This window comes from Equus caballus, chromosome 13 (assembly GCF_041296265.1).
Source record: "Equus caballus isolate H_3958 breed thoroughbred chromosome 13, TB-T2T, whole genome shotgun sequence".
NCBI classification, from domain to species: domain Eukaryota; kingdom Metazoa; phylum Chordata; class Mammalia; order Perissodactyla; family Equidae; genus Equus; species Equus caballus.
The window spans coordinates 31859550-31884783 of NC_091696.1; the positions used below are offsets into that span (position 1 = coordinate 31859550).

The following is a 25234-nucleotide window of genomic DNA, read 5'->3' on the forward strand; positions in this document are numbered from 1 at the left end:
AGTGGTACTCAGGACATAAAAGTGAAATAGATGAACGAAGGTACCCTCTCCTAGTGATGGGAAATAAACTTGACGGGACTTGATGACTGGCTGGATCTGAGGTTGAAGGAGAGGAGGATCAGAGTTTGACACTCAGGTCTGGGGTGTTTCTATGGCTTCATGGACTGTACCACCCAGACCAGATGATTTGAGAAGAGGACTCAGGGATGAAAAGGGTGAGGATGGGTAGAGGAGAAGATGAGTCCAGTTCAGGATTTGTTGAGGTTGAGATGTTGGTGTGGTATTTTTGAGACTATCTAGCAGGTCAGGAGATAGTGCATCTTGCCAGCTCTGAGGTCCAGTTGATAGTGCTGTTTAAAAAGAACAGTAGCTAGCATTTTTCTTCTATGTGCCAGGTTTCTTCAGCATTGTTCTCACATGTGTATCTCCTATGTGCCAGATTCTTGGGAAACCGTTGATCGTCATATCTCATTTAAACTTCGTCGTATGCCTTTAAGATAGTTCTTATTATCCCCATTTTATAGACGAAAAAGCTAAAGCTTAGGGAGATTAAGCTTGTTAGCTAAAAATGTTTCTGTGCTATATTTGCCTAAGGTAACAGTGAATTTCTTGTGAGATCATGGCGTCACTTGAAGCGAATGTAAAACCTCAGAATTCTGGGCTCCTCTGTAGTCAGACCCTCCAGGAAAGAGGCCTGGGAATCTGTGTTTTCGTGCGTGGGTTAGGTGATTCTTAACATCAGGCAGGTCTGGCAAGCACTCGTCTAGTTCTAAACTGCCGCTCTCAGCCCCCGCGCCACACGGCTTCTCGTGGCAGGAGCAGGCTTTTTGATCGGGGCTTGTGTAATACTTTTATCAGCTCTGATCTTTGTGGTTTGTGGAAAGATAGGGTTTTAGTAGAGAGCAGGAGATTTCAAAAATACCCTGCAGGCCTATCATGACAGTTGTTTTATTAGCGGTTTGGGAGATGAGAGGGAAGCTAGCGTTTACTAAGTGTTCACTAGTGGTTCTCTAAGCAGTGAACGTTATTCTAATTTTATAGTTAGAAAATGGGGCTTCAGCTAAATTTATCCAGGCCATAGATCTGGTAAGTGGCTGAGCCAAGTTTCAGACCCTGAATTGTCTGATAGTAAAAATGGCCAACACTTATTTAGTGCTTGGTGTGTTACCAGGCTATATATGTATTGACTCACTTAATCCTCATAGTAATTCTATGCAGGACGTTTCAGTCATGACTCTCATTTTACAAATCAGAATCTGAAGCATGTGGAGGTTAAGTGTCCTAATTTCATACCCCTAAGTGGTGGGGCAAGCTATGAATTCATGCGTTCTGGCTCGCTCCAGAATTTACACTTCTCACCACTGCCCAGTACTAGCTTGCCTAGCCCTGACTTGTTTCCTTTTCATTTTTGTACTATTCAGCATGATGAACTTGATTTTAAAAACCGTAACAAATTTATATGTGTTACCAGGCTTTATATGTAGTGACTCACTTAATCCTCATAGTAATTCTATGCAGGACGTTAATGTAAATAAAACATGGCTTTTGGTGTGCTTGGAGGTGACTAGGTTTCATGTACTTCTTTTTTAGTTCCTTCATACATGCAGGGCAGTACAAGAAGAGTGGGCATCATGACTGATGTCCACCGGCGATTCCTCCAGTTGCTGATGACTCATGGAGTGTTGGAGGAATGGGATGTTAAGCGCTTGCAGAAGCACTGCTACAAGGTCCATGACTGTAAGTATTGTTTCCCTGTTCCCAGGATGCTCTGGTACTCTGTTCTCAGGATGCTCTGGTACTCTGTTCTCAGGATGTTCTGGTACTCTGTGATCAGGGACTGGTGACATTGGTATAATGGCATGTAACCAGTCAACCAAGACTCCTGACCTAGGCATTCAAGTCTCTCACAATCTCATGCCAGCCCATTTTTCTAATCTCATCCTTGACTTTTTTTTTTTTTTTTTTTGAGGAAGATTTGCCCTGAGCTAACATCTGCCACCAATCCTCCTCTTTTTGCTGAGGAAGACTGGCCTGAGCTGACATCTGTGCCTATCTTCCTCTACTTTACATGTGGGACACCTGCCACAGCATGGCATGACATGACAAGTTGTGCATAGGTCTGCACCCGGGATCCGAACTGGTGAACCCTGGGCCACTGAAGTGCAACGTGCGAACTTAACCGCTGCGTGACCGGGCTGGCCCCATCTTTGACTTTTTTTTAAGTAAATCTGACATTTAGCCCAGTGGCCTCTGAGGCTGTATAGTTGTGGTTCACACCAAGGCTCCAGCCTGAATTTCTTATCTCTAAAATGAGGATAATTAATCGTGCCTGACACACAGAGTCGGAGGATTAAGACACATAATACATAGAGATCCCCTGGCACAGGGAAGGTGCTCGGTTGACTATTGATAGTAAGAGGGAAGCTTGCACGGTAGTTAAGAGCGCAGCCTTGCACTCTGCCAAAGCTAGAGAAAGTGTCATCCCTGCTCTATGCCGCTGTGGGCATTTGGAACATCTTCTCAGTGGCTTGTTGGGAGGGGTAGATAAGATAATACACGCAAAGCACTTAGAGACAGGATCTGGTGCATACTAAGTGCTCAGAAACTGGAGGTAGCAGGAGAAGCAATAGGATCAACGTTGATAGATTGGTACAATCAATATGGTAGATCTTGTGGAGTTGAATGTCGGGATGGGTAGATATTGTTAAGTGAGAAAGAAAACTGGTAAGTTACACTTATTGTATGATGTCATTGTGTTAAGTTTTTTGTAAAGTACAAAGTGATTTTCATTGTTCATGAATACCTACATCTACATGTAAAAGGGAATGGAAGGATATGCAGCACACTCGTGAAGTGCTTGCCTTTGGGGAGAAGAGGGGTGGGATTGGTTTCTCCCTAAAAATCAGAAGACACTTTATCTTTATCCTCTTTTGTTCTTTTATTAAAAAAAACGACTTAAAGCAAACATGGCATTATTAGCATAGTCTAATGGTTGTCACTTCTGATTAATGAGAATATAGGTTTTTATTCTATGTTTTTGTCTTTCTCTCTATATATTTAATTTTCAAAAGAAAAGTGGAAAAAACATTGAGGTGAGCCAAGCCCAGAGGGCTGAGGAAAGATCTGGGAGGGGCGTGAAGTACACAGGAGAGGGAGCACCATGGAAGGTGCCACCTGTAGACAGCTTCAGTCTGCAGCATAAGAGAAGCTGGCTCCAGCTCCTGGAGAGTGGAGGGGTGACTGGCAGTGAGAAGGGGGAGACAGTGAGTACAGAAACAAATGTTCTTTTGTGATGTGCAGAAGGAGGATGTAAGAGAGGGGTCACATGTTAGAGACGAGGCAGGGTTTGAAGTGTCTGGTCCATTGAGGTATTCCATGGGCAACTCTGGGAGCTTGATGGTGCACGTTAACAAGTTAGAGGCCTGGGGCTGGCCCCGAGGCCGAGTGGTTAAGTTCGTGCACTCTGCTTCGGTGGTCCAGGGTTTCGCCAGTTTGGATCCTGGGCGCAGACATGGCACCGCTCATTAGGCCATGCTGAGGCGGCGTCCCACATGCCACAACTAGAAGGACCCACCACTAAAATATACAACTATCTACTGGAGGGATTTAAGGAGAAAAAGCAGAAAAAAAAAAAAAAAAAGATTGGCAACAGTTGTCAGTTCAGGTGGCAATCTTAAAAAGAAAAAACAAAAAACAAGTAAGTTAAAGGCCTGGAGGGGTCCTACCGTAAGAAACCTGTTTAACTTTGTTTAAACCTGGGTTTCCAACCTTAGTTGACTTATGAATAACATGCCTTGGGAGAGGTATGAATATATCTAGACAAGAATATATGATTGTGGGAAGAAAATAGGTTGTTTTGGTGTATAGTTTACAGATCATGAAGAACCCATGGTGTGTTCACCATAGTGGTGGGTGGTGGTTGTTTTTGTTTTTACTTAATTCCGTAGACCGTGTGGACCTCTAGAAAGATCTGAAACAGGAAGTGATGTAGTTAGTGCTGTGTTTGAGAACTCTCCTGGTGAAAACATTTGCTCTGATTGCCTGGACTGTGGTGGACAGGGGTCTTTGGTGAAAGCCTCCTTTATGGAAAGGGAGTATTATACCTGTTAAGCTAACTTCTCTTGCTCTTTAAAAAGCATAACAGGACTGTAAACCTACCCTTCACCATCTTCCAGTGCTGGGCACACGAATTCTTTTCTTAATCTTTTATCTACGTGACAGTTTGTTCCTTCTCCGTTTTAGTTTCTCGCATGTAAGCCCTGAGTGTGGTATTTAATGTCAAGGGGGAAGTTTCATAGCTCACTGCAAGGAGCCATATGATGCTTTAGTACTAAGAATGAAAGTGTTTTTGCCTTTATTTGACCTTTAAAGTTGTTATGATCTAATTTAGGAAAGTCCTGTAGAATGTGTCTAGGAATTGATTTATTCTTCACACTTTATGCGCCATTTCTGTGCATCAGGATATGATATGGCTAGGGTAATCAGGATAGAACTATAGTTCGTTTTCTCCTACCCTTCATCAAGAGAGAGACCAAGAAAAAGCTTGTTCCCAAGCATTATTGTTATTTGAGAGATTTTAAAACAAGGAATGATGGAAAGAAATTATCTCAAATTAAGTAAATACTTACAAGACCCAATTTTATTAATCTCTTATCTTTTGAGGAGATGCCCAGGAAAGTCCCCTTTTACCAAGTGGAAAAATGCTTAGCTTCTAAGAGAATTGTGAAACAAAAGAGTATTTGAAACTGCCAGTTATTCTAATTGCAGTTTCCCATGGTGTTTGTCCAGTTTGTTAAAGAACTTCCTATTCTAGGCTTTGGTTTGGGCTCTCTTCTGACTGTCATCAGGGGGAAAGAAAACAAATTCCCCAATTCTCCTGGCTAGTGAAGAGTTTTGATTTTGTTCTGATGTCCTGGTGTAAAGCCATGGGTCTGGCTTTTCTCAATGGCACTAGGACCTCTGTTCTTAGAATACCTTAGATTTTGAGGCAGAGCTTGCATCCGTGCACGTGGTCATCCAGCACAACTTCCTGACATCTCTTGTGGGCTAGTCCTCTGTGTTAGGGACGGGTGACACAGACAAAGCTTTTGCCTCACCTTGGGTCTCATGAGTCATACAGATGCAAAATCAGATGATTCCAGTATAAGCCCCCTTGATGGAAGTCGGTACAGGAGGCCTAGGGAGTGGTGGTTAAGAAGACTTGGATTTGAAGATTTCCACTTTTGACCAAGATAGAGTACCAGGGACCAATTACCTTCTTATATGAAACAATTGAAAAATGGACAAAAAATAGGAAACACTGGACATCAGTCAATGAAGGACACTGATCGCTTGAGAGACAGGCAATGAGGGTTTTTTCCCTCCTGAAACCAAATATGTATTGTCTTTTCCAACATCACCTCTCCAATTCACCAGACACCAACTGGGTGTCCAATAACCCAAGTCAATTCTGACACTATCTACCTGGAGTTGGCATCAGATCCCACAAGTTAAAGGGGCTTAATCCCACAAGACTGCCCTCATTTAGATACCAGTCACAAGTCCTGGGCCACCCTTATCTCTGACCAACTGCTGTGAATCAGGGGTTCTTATGACCCTGTCCTCATATTCAATAATTTGCTAGAATGGCTCACAGAACTCAGGAAAACACTTTACTTACATTTGCTGGCTTATTAGAAAGGATACAACTCAGGAACAGCCAAATGGAAGAGATGCGTAGGGCAGGGTATGGGGGCACTGGTGGCGTGGAGCTTCCATGCCCTCTCTGGGCGCTTCACCCTCCCAGCACCTTAATGTATTCACCGTCCTGGAAGCTCTCCAGATCCTATCATTTAAAGGTTTTTATGGAGGTTCTATTAAATATGCGTGATTGATTAAATCATTGGCCACTTAATCTCCAGTCCCTTTCCCCTCCCCAGAATTGGGGTATGGGGCTGAGAGTTCTAAGCTTCAAATCAAGGCTTGGTCTTTCTGGCAAGCAGCCCCCTCCTGAAGTTATTTAGGGACCTGCCAAGAGTTGCCTCATTAGAACAAAAGACACTGCTATCACCCTTATCACTCAGGAAATTACAAGGGTTTTAGGAGCTCTGTGCCAGGAACTGGGGACAAAGACCAAGTATCTTTCTTTTACCACAGGCAAAAGTGGGATGAGCACTACAACTGCCCCAGCTCATTGCCTTGAGAGAGTTTTCAGGCCACGGCACAGGGGAAACCCAGGCAGAGCTAGACAGACTGTCTGAGTTGAGGAGATGGAGATGAAAGTTCAAGGAGACGAAAGCAGCCAGAGTTTGCAGGATAGAGTAGTGGAGAAGAGAGATGCACAGAGAGAAAACTAGAGATTTGTAGGGAACCCTCTCCTCCGTGCTCCATCAAGGATCCGGTGAGAGCTGATCACCAAGGCAACTACCTGAGGCTAAGGAAAAACCAGTTGAAAGGATTGGAGAGAAACAATGCTGGATGTTCACACAGGGCTGGGAATAGTGCCTGCTCCAGGCCCAAATGGCTTCACTGGTGAATTCTACTAGACATTTAAGGAAAAAGTAATACCACTTCCACCCAAACTCTTCCAGAAAATTGAAGAGAAGGGAACACCTCCCAACTCATTCTGTGAGGCCTGCATTGTCCTGATACCAAAACCAGACAAAGACATTGCAAAGAGAAAACAAAAGACCAAGATCCTTCATGAATATAGATGCTAAAATTCTAAACACAATTTTAGCAAATCTAATCCAGCAACATATAAAAAGGATGATACGATGTGACCAAGTGGGGTTTATCCCAAGAATGCAGGGTTGGTTTAGTATTTGAAAATCATTCAGTGTAATTCATCATATTAACAACCTAAAAAAGAAAAACCATATGATCATCTTGGTAGGTGCAGAAAAATCATTTGACAAAATTCATATCTATCCTAGGCATGATGCGGCAAAAGTTACTTAAAGAAACCTGAAGAGATCCTAAGAAGCAGAGTATAAGCAGGGAAAACAAGACCTTGGGGCTTAGAACAGGGGAGAGAAATCAACTGTCTGCACAGAATTAAAAATCCAGATCTGTTCCTGATAAAAACCCTCAGCAAAGCAGGAAAAGCAGAGAACTTCCTTAACCTGGTATAGAGGATCCAGGTAAAACAGCTAACATCATATTTAGCTGTGAAAGACTGAATACTTTTCCCCTGATATCAGGAGCAAGACAAGAATGGCCATTCTAGTCATTTCTGTTCTAGCCAGTGCACTCAGGCAAGAAAAAAACAAACGGCATCCAGTTTGGACAGGAAGAGGTAAAACTATCTATTCACAGACATGATCATTTATGTAGAAGATCTGATGGGATCTTCAAAAAAGCTACTAGAGATAGGAAGTGGGCTTAGTAAAGTTGCAGGATACAAAACCAGTATCCAAAAATCAGTTGTATTTCTCTATGCTAGCGGTGAATCAAGAGAAATTGAAATTTTAAAAAAGCACCATTTATGATAGCATCAAAAATATGAAAACGTTAAGAATAAATCTGACAAAAAATTTGTAAGACCTGGACACTGAAAACTACAGAATATTGCTGAGAGAAATCAAGGAAGATCTAAATAAATGGAGAGAAAAATCATGTTCACAGGCTGGAAAACTCAGTATTGTTAAGATCTTGGTTCTTCCCAAATTGATCTATAGATTCAACTCAATCTCAATTAAATCCCACAGGGCTTTTTGTAGAAATTGACAAGATGATTCCGAAATTCACATGGAAATGTAAGAACCAAGAAGAACCAAAGCTACTTTGAAAAAGACAAATTTGGAGGATTAACACTGAGTAACTTTCTGTTAATTAAGATTAACTACCTGATTTTAAGACTTATGTTATGGCTACCATATCAAGGTAGTGTGGTACTGGCATAAAGATAAGCATCAATGGAATAGATTAGAGTCTAGAGATAGAGAGCCACACATAAATGAACAGCTGATTTTTGACAAACACAAAGGCAATTCAGTGGAGATAGTCTCTTCAAAAAAAGATGCTGGAATAATTGAATATCCATATTCAAAAAAATGAACCATATACAAAAATTAACTCGAAATGAATCATAGACCTAAATGTAAAACCTAAAACTATGAAACTTCTAAAAGAAAATATAGGAGAAAACTTTTGTGACCTTGGGTTAGGCAAAGATTTCTTAGATACTATACCAAAAATATTATCCATAAAAGAAAAAAATTGATAAATTGGACTTCAAAATTAAAAACTTCTGCTCTTTATGCTATTTAGAGAATGAAAAGACAAGCCAAATACTGGGAGAAAATATTTGCAAATCATTTATCTGGTAAAGGACTTGTATCCAGAATGTATAGAGAACTCTCAAAACTCGGCAATTAGAAAACATACAAGCAAATTTTAAAAAATGGGCAAAAGACTTGAACAGACACTTCACCAAAGAAGTTATATGAATGGCAAATGAACACATGAAAAGATGCTCAACATCATTAGGCAATAGGAAATGCAGACTGAAACCACAATGAGATATCACTACACATCTATTAGAATGGCTAAAATTAAAAAGACTGTATATATATTGGCGAGAAAATGGAAGAACTAAACTCTCATCTACTATTGTTGGGAATGAAAAATGGTATAGACATTTTGAGAAAGAGCATGACAGTTTCATGACACAGCCGTTCCTCTGTCATGTGTTTGTTTTTAGGCTCAAGAGAAATAATGATGTATGTCCACACAAAGGCTTGTACATAAATATTGAGAGTAGGTTCACTTGTAATGGCCCCCAACTGGAAACACTTTGGTTGTCCATCAACAGGTGAACCAATGAATGGACTACGGTTATTATCCATATAATGGAGTACTATGTAGCAATAAAAAGGAATGAACCATTGCTGCATGCTGCAGTGTGGATGAATCTCAACATGATCATGCTGAGTGGGAGAAGCCAGGCAAAAGAGAGGGTATATTGCATGACTCCATTTATATACAATTCTAGACAACACACACTTGGCTGTAATGACAGATAAAGGAGTTCAGTAGTTGCCTGGGGATGGCAAAAGGGAGAGTTTCGAGGGGTTAGAGAGAAGGATTACAAAGAGGCATGACGAAATTTTTTTGGGGGGTGATGGATATGTTTATCATCTTGATTGTAGTGATGGTCTCAGAGGTTACGCGTATGTCCAAACTTATTAAATTGTGCACTTTAGATATGTACAGTTAATTGTATGTCAATTGTATTTCAACAAGCCCTGTTTAAAAAAAGATCTGAATTTAAACCCGGTTTGCTTGGTAGCTGTCCTGTTAGTAGTGCTGTGGAGTCAGTTCCGACTCCTAGTGACCCTGTGTACAGCAGAGCTGAACCACGCCTGGTCATCTTCAGCTGGTATTTGACATACTCGTGGCAGAGCTTTCAGCATCACAGCAATGCACAGCGCCACAGTATGACAGCCGACGGACAGGTAGTGTGGTTCCCTGCCCGGCAAACAAACCAGGCCTTGGCTTTGAGAGCGCCGAATCTTAACCACTAGACAGCAGTGCTGGCTGGTGGCTGTCTGACCTTGGCCAAGTCACTGAACCTCAGAGTTTCAGTTTTCCCAGCTGTACACTGGAGCTGGAGATATCTGCCACTCAAGATTATTTGTACAGATTACTAATGTAATTGTGTGGACTGTGCTTCAAGCCTGTGGGTGCCCAATCAGTGGTGAAAAGTAGGGGGGATAATCAGCTTTACAAAATATAGCTCATTCTCTTGGCCTGGTACAGCCCTGTGTCATCTTGCGGGACTCTGAGAAAATAGATGCAGCATCCACGAAAGGATACTTTCCATCCTATATCCAGGGCTTACCTGCTTTGAAGTCTGTCTCACAAGAGAGTTGATACGTAGTTATGGAAAATTTCTGTAGTTCACTTTCCTAAAAACAAAACAAACATGGAGGCCCGAATTCACAAGCCTTCGCAAGAGGCCCAAGGCTTAAGCCTTGGGGAGTAGGTGCTTAAGCCTGCTGATTTTGTGGAATGATGTTGCCCGGCTGGGGGTTTGAGGGTACCCCAAACCTGAGCCTGATTGTTAGTTGGAACCTCTGTTTCATTTATCATGTGGCTTTACTGAGCAGTGGCAGAAAGTTTCCACAGTCCACAGATACGTGGCAATGATTCCCTTACAATTATTTGCCTTGTTAAAATGTTCTGGGGTGGGTCTTTCTGGTTTTTAGGAGGAACAGGTTTGGTTTTTGGGGGATCTTGGATTCAGCCTTCTCATCTTACAAACTAGGAAGCAGAGGCCCCTAGTTGCTGGTGCACTGTCCGGTCTCCTCACACTGGCTCCGGGCCCCGCCACTGCCGAATGCTGCCTTCCACATCAGTGCCAGATCCACTGAGTGGCTACCTTGCCTGAAGTTCTTATGGTTTCTTTTTAAATTACTTTTTATTTTGAAATAATTCCAAACTCAAAGGAAAGTTGTAAGAATAGTACACAGAACTTTTTTCCCCCTTGAATCGTTTGAGAGTAAATTACCAATTTGAGGTTCCATCACCAGTAAATTCTTTAGGAATCATTTTCTTCCAGCAAGGACATTCTCCTAAATAACCACAGGATAACCATTAAAATCAGGAGATTAACATTGATACATCACTACCATCTAGTCCATAGACCCCATTGGCATTTTTCCAATTGTCACACTATTGTCTTGTTAAGCAGAGGATCCACCTCAGGGTCATGTATTGCGTTAGTTATTACATACGTCTCTTAAGGCTCCTTCAGTTGAGAATAAGTCCTTCGTCTCTCCTTGAGTTTTATGGCCCTGGCATTTTTGAAGATTATTGACTAATTATTTTGTAGAGCAGTGCTGTCTGATAGAAATATAATGGGGGCCACATATATCATTAAAGTTTTATGGTACCTACATTAAAAATGGTAGGAACAGGTAGAAATATCCAAAATAATATCATTTGAACGTATAATCATTATAAAAAGTTGTTAATGGGATATTTTACATTTTTTTATATTACATCTGTGAAATCCAGTGTGTGTCTTACCCCTGCAGCATATCTTATTTGGCCTAGCCACATTGTGAGCGCTCAGTCACCACGTGTGCTCATGGCTGCCGTGTGGGCAGCACAGCGTGGAATGTCCCTCAGTTTAGGTTTGTCTCATGCTCCTCCCGATTAGATTCAGGTTATACTTTGTACTTTTGCAGAAATAATATAGAAGTGGTGTTGTGTTCTCTCTGCATCCTGTCTGGGGGCATACGGTGTTAAGTTGGTGTCTGCCAGGTTTCTCCACTACAACTTACTCTTTTTCCCCTGTGATTAATAAGTATTTTATAGAGAAATACTTTGAGACAAGGTCAGTATCCCACTTTTACCCACAATTTTGCATCCATTGGTCTTTCGTCCCTAAATTCATTCATTCTTTAATGGTTGACAAATTGCTGTGAGGTTCCATTCTGTACTTTCTAGCACTAACATTTTGTAATTAATTATGCTATATTACTATGTGTTATGTTAATTTTTAGTGGGTTTTAAAATTATTTATTGTCCTAAGGACAAATTAGGCAAAATATCTAAAAATTTAAATTAAAACATTAAGATTTAACATTCTTTCAGTGAACAAAATAAATAATGTGGTATTCAGGCAAAAAACCAGTTAACTGAAATGCGGGTATCAAAAATAGAGTAGTGAACACAGTATCAGAGGAACACTGGGGTATGATAGATATTTTCCATTTTTGTCAACCCTTCTGTCTGCCTTCCTCCTAGGTTTGTTTTTCTCGTGCTGATTTACATGACTATATTTGCTTTGTTGTCCGGTGCATATTTCAGGGCTCATGCATGTCATTAGGCGGCGCGCATTAATGGCGAGTCAGTTACGGTGTTGACATTTTGGTTTAGTATTCCGTCTCAGATCTGCAGTCATGTTTGTAAGCACCTTCTCTTTCCAAGGGAGACTCGGTGATTTTTAGAAGCTGACTCCAAATACGTTTTCCTCTTACTTTAGTGATTTCGTCATGCATGTCTCCCCTTTGGCTGTGGAGAACACTTAATAAGCTTACCCCTGTCAGAGGCTGCTTGCCTTTCCAGTTGATCAAGGGGGATTAAGTCTATGATCAGAACTGAAAAGTGGCATAAAATTAGCATGAAAAGTAACATCTGAAATGCGACTTGATGAACTTTTCAGCATAGGAATTCCACAACAGGCAGTTGTTCTGTGCCTAGACAGGAACCTTCGGGCTCAGAAAACTCTGTAACCAGGAGGAAACGAGTGTTGTTGCCTGTCTGGCGCTTGAAGGACGAGATGTGTCCAGATCCCCGCCCGCTCTCGAGGACTTTGTGCCGTGCAGGCACCCAGGGTGGGATGGGCCCCAGCAGTCCTCTCAGGCCAGCACAGACTTACCGAGCCTGTTCTCCTGCGTGCTTCACGCTCCCCCAGGTGTGGACATCACTTGTTCTGGAGTGTATTTTGTACTGGATTGCAAATACCAGGGAGGTTATCTGAGGGTCATGGGAGGACTGGGACTGAATTCAGGAGGATTGCCACAAATACCACTGGTAGGAGCGCTGAAGCCAGTTTTTGAAGACAGGTTCAGATGAGGGACTTGGGAAAGTTCTCTTACTTTCTGAGCCTCATCTTTCTGTTTTATTAAGGAAATCTTATCTACCTCGTGGAAAAGTTGTGAGGATTAAACAAAGCAACTTATTAAGTGCCTGGCACGGAGTTCTTCTGGCACATGTTCAGTATGTGCTGCTCGCTGGCCCTTCCTTCCTTTTGCATCCTCTCCGTGTCGTGTAATCCCAGGTCCTGGGCAGGGGCTTGGGGGCAGTGACTATCAGAAGATCCATAATGTTGGTCAGTAGCATGACAGGAATGCCGGTATAGAGCGTAGGGCTGAATTTCTGATGCTGGAGTCTTCTCAGGAAATCCACAAGGCGTGGTCACCATTTCCTAGTGGAAGGAAGTCCTGAGTGCAGGGGCTGAGGTGGGGAGGGGCTTTGCGTGTCTGAGCAACAGAGAAGGCCAGTGTGATGGGAGTGTAGAGCAGGGGGCCTGTGGGAGTGTCGCTGAGGGTGATGGGAGCCGCCAGTGGCTTGTGGGGGGGTGCGTGCCAGGATCTGGCTCCGCTCTTGCTGCATATGGAAGAGGTGTAGGGGGCTAGAATGGACGCCAGGAGACCGTAGGAGGCTGTTCTTTGCTCCGGGAACCAGGTGGAGGGGGCTCAGAGGAGGGCTAAAGTGAACTGGAGAAAAGCGGCTGGAGTCATCTTCCTGACAGCACCATAGGCCCGCACACGCCTTTCGGCTGCCTCCCTAACTGCTGTTGGGAATGGGGCCCTGAGCTAAGTCCTGCACCTAGGAAGTGTGCAAATGAGGGAAGACCACCCAGTGAGAACAGGTGAAGGCTCTTTATTCAGAGCTTGCTCTAGCAAGGGAGTCAGCACCTTCACTGGTGTCTTGGCAGACTCAATGGCAGGCAGAGGAGTGAGAAAAAATGGGAAGCTTCTGGTGTGCCCTCACTGGAGGCTGTCAGCATGGGGAAGCTGGGGGCGGGCTAACTAGAAGCAGAACGTCCTGTGATTGGTCAGGGGAACACATTTAGCCTTCTCTGGTTTGTCCTAAGTTCGCAGCAGGGACAAAAATTAGGAAGCTGTCAGTTATTAATCAAGTCCTGGTCATTTTGAGCCGATTATTACAAGGGTTATTGTTTGGCTTCCTGGACCGTTTGCTGGAGATAGTGTCTGACTTCCTACAAGTCTGACTTAGGGGAGCAGGCTGGCTTCCTGGGCTGGTTACTGTAGATGATGGTCTGGTTCCCTGGGCTGGTTGCTGCAGATTGGGGTCAGAGCTCTCTTTCTATACGTGGTCTGTCCCTTTTCCATTTGTATGTTCAGTCTCTCAGAAGTGACACAGTCTGTTCTTTGAGTTGTTCACAGCCCAGCCTGTGTGAGAAACCACCACCACTTACCTGGTGGGTCAGGGAACAGAGTGGCCTCATTAGTCACTGTGTCCTGTTACAGCAGGGTTCTGGCCCATGTCAGCATATGAAAACTGGTGGAATGTCAGTGGGATCTAGCTTACAGGCATGGCTTGTTTGCCCTACAGTGTTTTTAATTTTTAAAAATTAATTACCATGTTTAAAAAAAATTTTTTTAAAAATTAATTACCATGTTTAAAAAAAAACCCAGGAGATTTCTCATAAAATTCCGAAGATGAGGCAGATGGCTGGAACAGAGTGGCCCTGCCTCTCTCGATGGGACGAGTGTCCTCCACTTCATCTGCTGTTGTCCGCATCCCTGCTTCCCGCCTGGTCTCTCTAGGCAGCGGATTTGTTGGTCTCAATACGCTGTGCTCAGATGAAACCTAAGGAGGAGAAGCTTACACAACAGGATAAAGCAGAGCTGCTCTGTTTCAGAGAGTGTGGGCGGCCGTCCCCTGCAGAGCCCCTTCATCAGCTCCTTGAGTTTCCCTGGGGTGAGTAGGAGTGGGGGGGCCGCCACTCCATGATAGACGGACCACCTGTTTTCAAAGGGTGAGTTGAAATGCACATTCATGGTATCAGCATTGCAGTTCTGCTGAAAGCGGTCTCGTCTTCTGTGATGACTCACGCTGTAATTCAGGATTCCGCTCTGCCTCAGTACCCTCGTGATGAAGGGTCAGCCTGCTCTGTTGCCAGCTAGAGTCCTGACCCATAGACCTCTGGCGAGGGGAATGGCTGGTAAGTGGGTTTATTGCACATGTGGGGACAGTAGGCATATGTCTCTGTCACTACTCCAGCAGTGTTATCATGTGTTTTAATGCATGTGGCTGAAATGCAGGAACTATGCCAAGTACTATAAAATAAGTTTTATACTCTGTCATTTGAAGGAAAGCCAAAGAGTATACTTCCTAACTGAAATAATCTCTTTATTTAGAAAAAAATGATCTTTGTATACGTGGAAACAGATCTCTAAACAATAGAGACAAACAATTTAGTGACAGTCTGTTACTAAAAGCCCAGTGACCCCGTTCCATCAGTGCCCTGAGCTAATCCACCTTGTCACAGGACACTGTCATTTTTCTCTTTTTTGATTCAGACTCCTAAGGGTTAAGGAGTCAAGTTATATTGTTGTTGAGCATTGAAATATTTTTTTAACTTTTTATTATGGAAAAGTCAGAATAATACAATGAAGCTTCATGTGTCCATCGCCCAATTAAAATGATGATAACTCAGGACTAATCTTGTTTTATCTATGCTCCTACCTACTTACCCCCATATCATTTTGAAGTAATTCTCAGACATCATTGCATATCTAAGTAAGAATTTTTTTTTTTTAACGAATGCTTAAGTCTTCTTGTCAGTGCACCAAACTAAAGGCCAGACGTCTGATTTCTGGTCGGGACTTTGTTACTTCCTGGCCCTGTGATCTTGGGTAAGTCCTTAACCCTGACCCTTGGTGTCCTCTTTTGAAAAACAGACTGTACTGCATCCTGGCCCCCCTCAAGGGTGGTTTGTGAAGGTCTGGGGAGGTTATGAGGTGAACTGATGTACAGATGTAGAGAATCACTTGTCTAATGTATTTGCCACATAAAACACAACTCTCCTTGCGTTTCTGCTCTTCTCAGCACTGTTCACCAGCCATAGTCTGGAAGTGCCATGGACAGCTCCCGTCTTTTCATTCACACATCTGAATGTCGAGAGAATCATTTTCCCCAGGCAACTGATGGAGAAGCTGCAGGCTGGAGAAGTGACCCCACACACACACTTCCCTGGCCCAGTGTCCCCTCTGGCCAGCCTTTCCCATCCTAGGGGGCTGCCCTCTCAGGCCTGATGTGCCCCAGCACCTGTGTCCAATCCAGGGCCTGGGCAGCCCCATCCTCACTGTGCTCAGGAGGACCTCCCAGTGGCCCCATCAGATGAGAGGGCTGTCACAGGGCAGGTTGGCCCACAAGTGGTTTGGTCCCCGGGAGTCTTATTTTTTGCTGTTATTTCCTCTGCCCAAAAATATCATTTCCTATCTTGATGCCTAGTTTGGAACAAAACTATTTGTTGCTCAGAAACTAGGGCAGCAGACTTCCTGATTGCCTGCTGCCCAAGTATGCAGTGAGTCCTAGGTTCTAGCAGCCTGCTGAGAAGCAGGGACCCTGATTAGCAAGAAGAGGTTTCTTGGTTAAATTAAAATTTAATTTGAAAAGAAAAGGAGATAATATGTACAGAGGTGATCAGAAAAAACAATCTCTCAAAACGTATTGAACCAACCCCTGCTCCTCAGAGGAGAAATGTCCCGTTTTGTTTGGTGCTGCCCTAGCCTCTCAACTGCCCTGAGTCCTCTTTTTAAATTGCCCCAGTGGAAAGGCATTTCCTGCTAAAGAAAGAGCTGTTCCGTCCTCTCCTGGGTCTTTGGCCTTTAGTTCAGCTCCTCTTGCGGTCGTGTGTGCTGACCCCCGTGACCTCGCCCAGTGGTCAGGGCTGGACCTCTGTTCTTTGCTGATGGATGTTGGCTGGGCCCAGCTTCCCGGTACATGTCCTCTGAGAGCAGCCTTCTGTATTCAGCACTGCCTCTGGCATCTTTACTAGGTGCTGCCCACTTTCCATCTTTCCATATTGGCTGAGTCCGTCTTTGTGACCCTGAAGGCACAGTGCCAGGTTCAGGAGGGATGTAGATGTGACCCTGGCAGGGTCCGGTATAGGGAATGTTCTCCGAGAACACTTGCTCTGTTCTGCAGAGGCTGTGCGGCTTAGCGCCCAGGAGCTTGGGATCTGGAGTCAGGCAGGCCTGGGCTCCATTTCCAAGCTGTAGGAACTCTGGGCAAGGTATTTCACCTCTACAAGGCCTCTTGTGTATAGAGATATCAATAACTCACCTATGAAGTTATTGTTCTTGGAAGTGTGAGATGAGTCAAGCTAATGAATACCACACATACTAAGGTGAATTAGAGCCACATGTTTACAGGCCCACTGTTTTCAGCCTAACAATAGCAACTTCACTGCAGCCCACCAGAAATGTCCAGGTACACCCTGCTTATGAGCAGAGAGAACACAGGTGGCACGAAGATCTGTAGACCCTTGCCTGGTTCAGACATGGTGCTAAGCGTCCTGGTTAGGGTGTCTCTGCTCTCTGACAAGAGGCAGCTGTGGTTGGTCCAGCGCCTTGTTCCTCACTTCTTGTAGCCAGCCATCCTATGTTGCTGACTGCAGGTCAATAGTGTCGAGAGACCCAACCTCTGATCCAGCTCTACCTGTAAAAAACCTGACATTTTGCTACTTAGGTCAAGTCTGCCTTTTTATCTCAATTGGTTTGGGTTTCTGAAGGGAGGAGTGATGTTATTAATCCCTTCTCTTATGTCCTTCAAAGTGGTAGAACCAAGACTGGAAATAGTTGTCCCAGAATCGTGTGATGCGGTCTTTATCTCACGTACTTTATCCTGAGCATGGACTCAGGATCTTGGGGCCAAATGGATTCTCAGATACTCTTTTAGTGCAGTGTGTCCCTACAGATTTGCAAACTGTGGCTTCTTCACCATGCGCTTCAGGAACAGGGGAGGGAGTGGGGCAGAGCCGTGAAAATTTGCCCATCTGAAGACCTGATATTGGGAGGCACCAATCTGGTGTAACCTTGACACTTAATGGGCATGTCAGGGATCTTGGGAGCAAGAAAGAGACCCCTGTTCTGGCCAACTTAGAAAGGAATGTGTGGCGAGGCTCTTGGGAAAGGGCCACACAGGGCTGACTGACAGCTAGGGCCCAGGCTGGGGAATGGGCAGGAACCAAGGGGCACAGGAAGTGTAGCAGCACCTCATGGCTAAAGCCACCTTCCCTGTGTTGCTGAACCAATGAGACGTTTATTCTCAGGTGATGATTAAAATGGAGAAAGTCAGCACAGAGTGTCTGTGAGGGACATGCATGGTGTCAGCAATGGAGAGGGTCGTGGACGTGTCCTGACATAGGAAGCTTGTGTGGTAGGAGAGGGTGAGACCCGAGAGAATGTGAACAACGGAGCAGACGGCTGGTTTCTGCAGTAAGGAGGACAGCGGTAGGAAGTGGGTTTGGTTTGTTTTCTTGAATGAAAATCTAGTGAAAACCTTCATGTTTCTGACCAATGAGACTGGACAACAAAACAGAGGTGGTAGGCAGAGGGGAAAGCGCAGAGTGGCTATTAGCTCATCCCCCTGTGGACGAGCTGTCTGGAAAGTCCGAGGTGTTAGAATGCTTTTGATCTGCCCACAGAGCACAGTCTTCTGAACGGCACCCCGGAGAGGCCTTTGCAGCGGAAATTATGAATTATCGCTTTCAGAGGGAGGTGGGACTTGCCACTGTGTCATATTGGGTGGACAGGGGTGGTTCCTGCCCACGAAGAATCCTGTCACTCAGTCAGTGAGCGAGAGATGGTTCTTGAGGCCTGACTGCCGTGCGCCCGAGTTTCCCACTGTTCCACCCTGCGGCAGAAAGGGTTTCCGGCGGCCGAGGGCATGGCGTGTACGGAACGGGCAGGCCCACGCGCCGCCTCGAGGAGGTGTTTTGCATGGTGTGGAAGAGGAAGAAAGCACTAAAGCACTTTGCGCTGGGGGCAGCAGAGAACATTTTGTGGAAAAAAGTGCCATTTGAGCTGGCTTTTGTAACTAGTAGGCAGAAACAGGAGTGAGGGGGAGGGAGGGCAGTTCAGGAGGGAAGGCGGCGAGAGCAGAGGCACGGAGGCGGGAGGCAGGGTCGTCTCTCCCTCTTCTCATCACACGGTTTCAGCAGCTGTGGCCAAATTTCATTGTCATGCTACCATCACGATTTTTGCCACGTCCGTGTACCATCTGTTTATGATTACTCATTTTTTATTTAAATTGCATTTTTTTTTAAACTTGAACAACTTTACTTAAAAAGGAAAATTAGACCCCTGCTACAATTTGCATGTTAGCGTTACTGTCATGGTCTTTGTCATTAGCTTTTCTGGGCCCCTCAGTACTGAGAAGCCCCTTGAAGTGCTTCTGCACCTGTCAGAACCGTTGCCTTCACATGGCCTACATGGCCATGTCTTCACTGCCACCACCGTGATCATTTCTTCTCTAAACTTTAATCATCTTTAGGTGTACAGGGAGCTTAGAAATGCCTTTCCCTGTAAGAAGTCAAACACAGATAAAGCTGAAGTGCCCTGGGATGACCCCCTCATCTTGGTCCCCTTCCTGGCGATGGTCTTGGTCATCAGCTTTGGAGGCAACTTTCCAGGCCTTTTTCTTGCAGTGTTGTTTTGTTATTGTTTTTAACATAAGTGGTATCATATTGTCTGTTTTTCTACTGTTTTGTTCCTCAGAGTGATTTTCTAAGGCACAAATCTTTTGAAATGATTTATTTTAATAAGTATAAACAGTAATACATAGTCTCGATTTAAAACAGTATCACAGTACGGAGGTTAATTCCAAGACAAAGCTGACCATGGCCTCCTCTGCTTCCGACTCTGAAAGGTTCCCCACTGCCCATAGGAGAAAGGTCACCATTCCCCTGCCTGACAGGGCCCTGTGCCATCTGGTTCCTGCCTCCTACTGTAGCCTCATTGGCCCTGCTGGCCCTGCTTCCCTCCCAGGCTAGTTGCCTGTCCATTCACCCTGGCCCCCTGCAGTACTGGGTCGGGCGGCCCCTCCCTGGGCTCGGTACATACCCCCTCCTTTGATGGACTGATGGCCCCGGACTGTGGTAGCTGGCTTCCTTGTGTGTCTCTGGGCTGTGTGTCTCCTGTTATCAGGGGCAGCAGGAGGCGGGCTAGCGTGCAGGTCAGAGCACAGGGCCTGCAGCTGTGCTGTGGGGGCTCACTGCTGCTCACTGTGCCTGGTGGTGTAATAGTGGGGGAGTCAGACCCCTCTCTGCCTCCTGGCCTCTTCCTCTGAACCAGGGGGAGGATGCTGGTGCCTGCCTGGGACGCCATTGGCAGGATCGCTGACTGCTGAGTGACTGTGAGTGAAAAGCGCTCACACAGGGCCTCTCCAGGGTTGAGTGCTCAGTGTGAACCGCTGCTCTCCCCTGGTTGTGGTTATTCTGCACTGTGGCCCCCTGGGGCCCAGCGCACAGGGCCTGGCCGGTGAGTGTTCAGTACACGTTTGGCTGTCAATCAAGGGAGACAGGAATAGAGACAGACCTGACTCATGTGTGAGGACCTGCAGGGACAGAGGCTTGGCAGGGGGAAGCTGGGACGAGGTGGAGGCATTAGGCTGGGATGGTGCATGCAGTGGGAGCTCGCGGCAGGTTCTGAGCACACCAGCAGTGTGCCGAAGGTGCTGAGTGGGGAACGGTGACTGGGCGGCAGGAGCGTGAAGGGGGAAACAGTTGGGGGCTGCGAGCGGAGACAGGAAGACCACAGCGGGCGCAGAGACCATCTCCCGGGCCCTTCTGCCTCACAGCACCCTCTGTGTCTGAATATTCCAGGAAGAAAGAAACCACACAGCGCTGGCATTCACCCAAGAGGGCCGGGGCCTTTGCCCGAGTCTGGGTTTGCTGTCATGTGTTCAGGTTGATGGAGGATTGAAACAAGCTACACTTTTTTGATGAAGATCCCCTCTTTTCTCTGCCTGTTTATTTCTAGGCAATGCTACTGTAGAGAAGTTGGAGGACTTCATCAACAACATTAACAGTGTCTTGGAGTCCTTGTATATTGAGATAAAGAAAGGAGTCACAGAAGATGACGGGAGACCTATTTATGCACTGGTAAGTGCAAGATAGAGCCCTCCAGTGGCATTTGTGAGGAACTGGGACTGACACAACCTGCCCAGTGCCCTCTTTTATGGAGAAAGAAGGTGCACCCTGCCTCAGCGAGGGCTCTAAGACAGGGAGAAAGACCCTGGGCCTGGCCCACCTCCCTGAGCCGGCCCCTTTCCACGCGGGCTGGCTCGGGGTCCCCAGAACCTGCGCCCAGGCTCTCCACCTCAGTGCTTGCTTCACCGCCCCACATGAAGCCCCTGCCCAAGACGCGGCACCGTGCCTTTGGCTCTATTTTGTTTGTTGACAGTTCTCTACAAGAAGTCACCCCAAATGGATGGAATATTAGGATTAAAGGGAGAAAATGCTTTTTCATTTGGAACAAGACATAGAAGCTATGAAAAGAAAAGTATGTGGGGGCACTAAGGACTGAGACCTATTTGGGGCCTCCTGTTGTTTTCCGACTTCCCTCCTAGCTAGGCAACAAGAGAAATATAGGTGGGGAGAAGCTGGCCGGCTCCCCACCCTTGGCTAGGGATCCGCCTTAGTCCATCAGAGGAGGTCAGGCTCTGCCTAGCCAGGCCCACACAGAGAGGGCCCTAGCCCAGGGTTTCCCAAACTCTCTTCCTGCGAAGAAAGGGATATGGAGTCAAATCACTGTGGAAACGCTGGGTTAAACAGGTAGATCAGATGTCTTTACTGCCAGACTTCTCAGTGCCTTTTGCATTTGAAGCTCCATTAGCATGCAGACAAGTCTCCCAAATTCATCTCAGTTTGGAAAATACTGCACAGCCTTTGGAATTCTGAAGTCTCTGAGAGTCAGACAAGTTGAGTGAGCTAAAGATTTCAGTCTATAGTATAAGACTGGTTACAGATCCATCCCCGTGGCCACAGTGCTGGAGCACAGGTGCTGAGTGAGCGCTGAGGGGAGGGAGGGAGAGCTGACAAGTGAATGAACTGACAAGCCACGGGCCCGCCTGACTGTCCTGCTGACTTATTTTTCAGGTGAATCTTGCAACGACTTCAGTTTCCAAAATGGCCTCAGATTTTGCAGAGAATGAACTGGATCTGTTTAGAAAAGCTGTAAGTACAGCACCTCCCATTGGCCAGGCTTCTATGGAAACTTCTTTCTTCATCATTAGAAATGGAAACTGCAGTCTTAGAGTGTCACCACTGCTGCCCGAGAAAGCCCTTTGCAGAGGATGTCACTGGGTGCCTCACCCAGGTTCACAGCCGCCCGGTGATTGCTGGGGAAGTTGCCATGGCTACCTGGGAAAGGAGGGCTGATCCCAGTTTGAACCCTAACTGGTTGAGCAGCAGGAGGCCTCACGCGTGTGCAGTGTAGGTGTTTTACAAGTATTACTCTGAGGTGTGGTGCAGACTGGCAACAGCAGCAGTGTTGCATGAGAGCTTTCTAGAAGGGCCGAATCCCAGGCCCCATTCAGACTGTTGGATCTGAGTCTGCAGTTTAACAGGTGCCCACTAAACCTCTGCATGGGCTACCTGGTTTCCAGAGCTGTTTGCTCAGCTCTCTTGTCACTCTCCTGGCTGAGCACCTGGCTAAGACAGTCGCTCTCAGCCTTGGATGTACGGTACAATAACCAGGAAGGTAAAAATAATTCAGACGTTCCAGCCTCACTCCAGGGCTGTCGAATTCTAGTCTCTGAGGACGAAGTCCTAGGGTCATTCCCTTCTAAGTCTCCTCTGGGGCTGATTAGCAGCCAAGGTTGAGAGCCAGGCTCTGAGACACCAGCCACGCACCTTTGTGTGCAGGAAGCCTGTCTTCCCAGGGGCTCTGCCTCGCTGTGGGCAGATGTGTTGGGAGAGGTCACCTGGCAGCCTTTCCTGGCCCTCCTCCACAGTGCCTCTGTGGCTCCTGAGCTTGCTTTCCTCCTGGCCTGCCCTGGCTCTGCTCTTCTGCCCTTCCAGGCTCCAGCCTGCCGCTCAGGCCAGCCGTCATTGCTTGCCCACCTTTGAGTAGGAGAGTGCTGCCTCATTTATTCATTCATTCATTTCACAGCTTCTCCATCTTCAGGGAGGTGGGGGCACAAGAGGTGAGGTGACTTCTTAATTTGGGGGCATTAAGATCATTCATTTGGGATGATGTTACAGGAGTGACTTTTGAGTCAAAACTGAACCTGTTTATGGCTTTTGATGCAAATTATGAAATTGTTTTCCTGAAGGATTGTACCCAGTGTGCAGTTCTGCCTGTGATAGGAGTTTTACTGCACCCCTACCAGAATTGGTATTAGTGCTTAAAAGTTGTTTTTGCCAATTTGATAGATGAACGTGGTACCTGCTGTTTCTTCCAGTTGGAACTGATTATTGACTCAGAAACTGGCTTCGCATCTTCCACAAATATTTTGAACCTGGTCGATCAACTTAAAGGCAAGAAGATGAGGAAGAAGGAGGCTGAACAAGTGCTGCAGAAGTTTGTGCAGCACAAATGGCTGGTCGAGGTACTTGTCCTAGGATTTCCCCTGCTTGGCTCACTTATTAGAATGAATAACAGTTTTTCCTCCAAAACCATATTGTATCCAACTGATGTCTGTTGAGCGAGTCCCTTATCTACTTTGATGCCACAGTGGCACTGTGAGGGCCTGGGAACCTTCTGTTCACTCACTCCCTTGATCTGTCCAGGGAGCCATAGCCGGAAGTGGAGAACCAGTAGTCGCACCCAGGTTTGTGGGCTGCAGGATTCAAGCCTGTGGTCCACAGACCACAAGGCAGTGTAGTACAGTGATTAAGAGCGCAGCCCTGGGGGGCCGGCCCGTGCCCGAGTGGTTAAGTTCGTGCGCTCCACTGCGGCGACCCAGGGTTTCACTGGTTCGGATCCTGGGTACGGACATGGCACCACTCGTCAGGCCATGCTGAGGCGGTGTCCCACTTGCCACAACTAGAAGGATCCACAACTAAAATATACAACTATGTACTCGGGGGATTTGGGCAGCAAAAGCAGAAAGAAAAAAAAAGAGCGCAGCCTGACTCGCAGTGCAGGTGGCCTCACGGTCCTCCTCTGTAAGAGGGAAGTAAAGTATCCACCTCACGGGGTACAGCTGTGAGAGTGGGGGCGAGGCGGTGTCTGTGAGGTGCCGAGTGCTGGGTGCCCAGAGGAATTGCTGTCCTTCTCGTGGTGCTTATTGTCAGCATCCGTATCATGCAGCTCCTCTCCTGTAGATGGCGGCCCTGGAGGAGCAGAGAGGAAGGGTAGAGCAGCGTTTGGAGAGGAGCTGTGGGAATCTGTGCAAGGCCCGGATTGCAGGCTCGGGTGTCTAGTTCTACTGATTAGAGCAGAACAGATGTTGCAGTTCTTTTTCCACGAAAGGCACCACTGTTTCCCAGAACCCTGAGCCAAGCGGGCTCAGCTCGTCCCAGTTTACCACAGCTCTGCCCCTCCGGGTTCCTGTGTTCGTGCAGGACGTGCTCAGATCTACCCTCCACTTCCTCACCTCGTGGTCAGATGCATGGCCAGAGGCTGCTACTTGTGGCTGACGTGGTGCTTCACTTCCTTTTTAGGGAGCACTTGCCTCTGGGAGTCAGAGTTACTGATCTCTATGGGAGTGGGCTGTCTCTGGGAGTCAGACCGGAAATATCCACTTCCTGAGGTCATTTCCTGATGGAGGGAAATGGCTGGAGAGGTCATGGGGTGCGGGCAGCCGGGGTGGGGAGGAGAGGGTGGGGGGTGGGGCAGGATGCTCCTAGTGAGCACCAGGATCTCTGGGGACATTCGTGCCCATCATGTCCACGGGTCCTCCCAGCCAACGGAGAGCCCCTTAGCTCTGCGTTTGAGCTGAACAGACTGCAGCACCGTGGGCTGGGTGATGTCCCATACCCGGCACATGGCAGAGCCGCACGCAGGCCCCAGTTCGGGTGAGTGCAGCTCCCCATCAGTTGCTCTGTCACAGTTGTTCTTCCTCTGGGGCGGATTTGGCAACATGGAACGTTCACGGGCAGCTCAGGTTATAACTGACCACACTCTTTCCTCAAGCCAAGCTTTTTAAGGGCAGAGGCTCCAACTTCTTCATCGTTGTACCTTGTCCCACCTGGAGGCACTCGATAAATGCTTGCCGAACGGATGACTGGGCAGATAGATGAAGTTCCAGAGGAACAGAATTTATTTAAAGCTTACCAAAAAATGATAGAGGAAGTACTTGCTCCTCATAGGAAGGGTAGAAAGCACCCATATTCATAAAGAAACATGTTGAAGCCAGCTGTTAGCCACCCCCTAGAGCTGACTGCTCTGCCACTCCAGGACACTGTCGCCCCGCAATTTGGGACCTGAGGGTTATCGTCCGTGTCTAGCGCTTACTGGCGTTGTCACGTGATGGCTGCAGGGTTGTGCACCGACTTTATCATTAGACTTTCCTTTGCCCCAGAGAAGCTGGGCCGCTGAGAGGAAGCAACACGCCTCTGAAGACTGTTGGGCTGAGCTTCGGGGCCAGGCTCCTGTCCTCTCTGCTTTTTCCTCAGTAAAATGGAGATGCTGGTGCCGCCTACTTCAGGGGCAGCTGAGCTCTAGCGAGACAGGCTCTGTGGGCTGCCAAGTGAGCGAGCACTGCAGAAATGAGCATGCCGGTCTCCCAAAGCTCTGGCACCCTTGCGGCCCTTGTG

The 25234-nt window shown here is 46.5% G+C and overlaps 1 protein-coding gene across 5 annotated transcripts in view; it reads left to right on the plus strand.

The window, feature by feature from the left end:
• The window catches only part of NSMCE1 (NSE1 homolog, SMC5-SMC6 complex component), a 58879-nt gene that overhangs the window by 29203 nt on the left and 4442 nt on the right, over window positions 1-25234 (plus strand). For 3 of the 5 annotated variants that reach the window (XM_070230875.1, XM_001497008.7, XM_070230878.1), the window contains exons 2-5: window positions 1591-1737; window positions 20511-20632; window positions 21629-21706; window positions 22936-23082. In XM_070230875.1, coding sequence (XP_070086976.1) covers window positions 1591-1737; window positions 20511-20632; window positions 21629-21706; window positions 22936-23082 — 494 coding nt within the window. The remainder of the gene's footprint in view (window positions 1-1590; window positions 1738-20510; window positions 20633-21628; window positions 21707-22935; window positions 23083-25234) is intronic. The other 2 variants (XM_070230877.1, XM_070230876.1) reach the window with 1 other exon arrangement.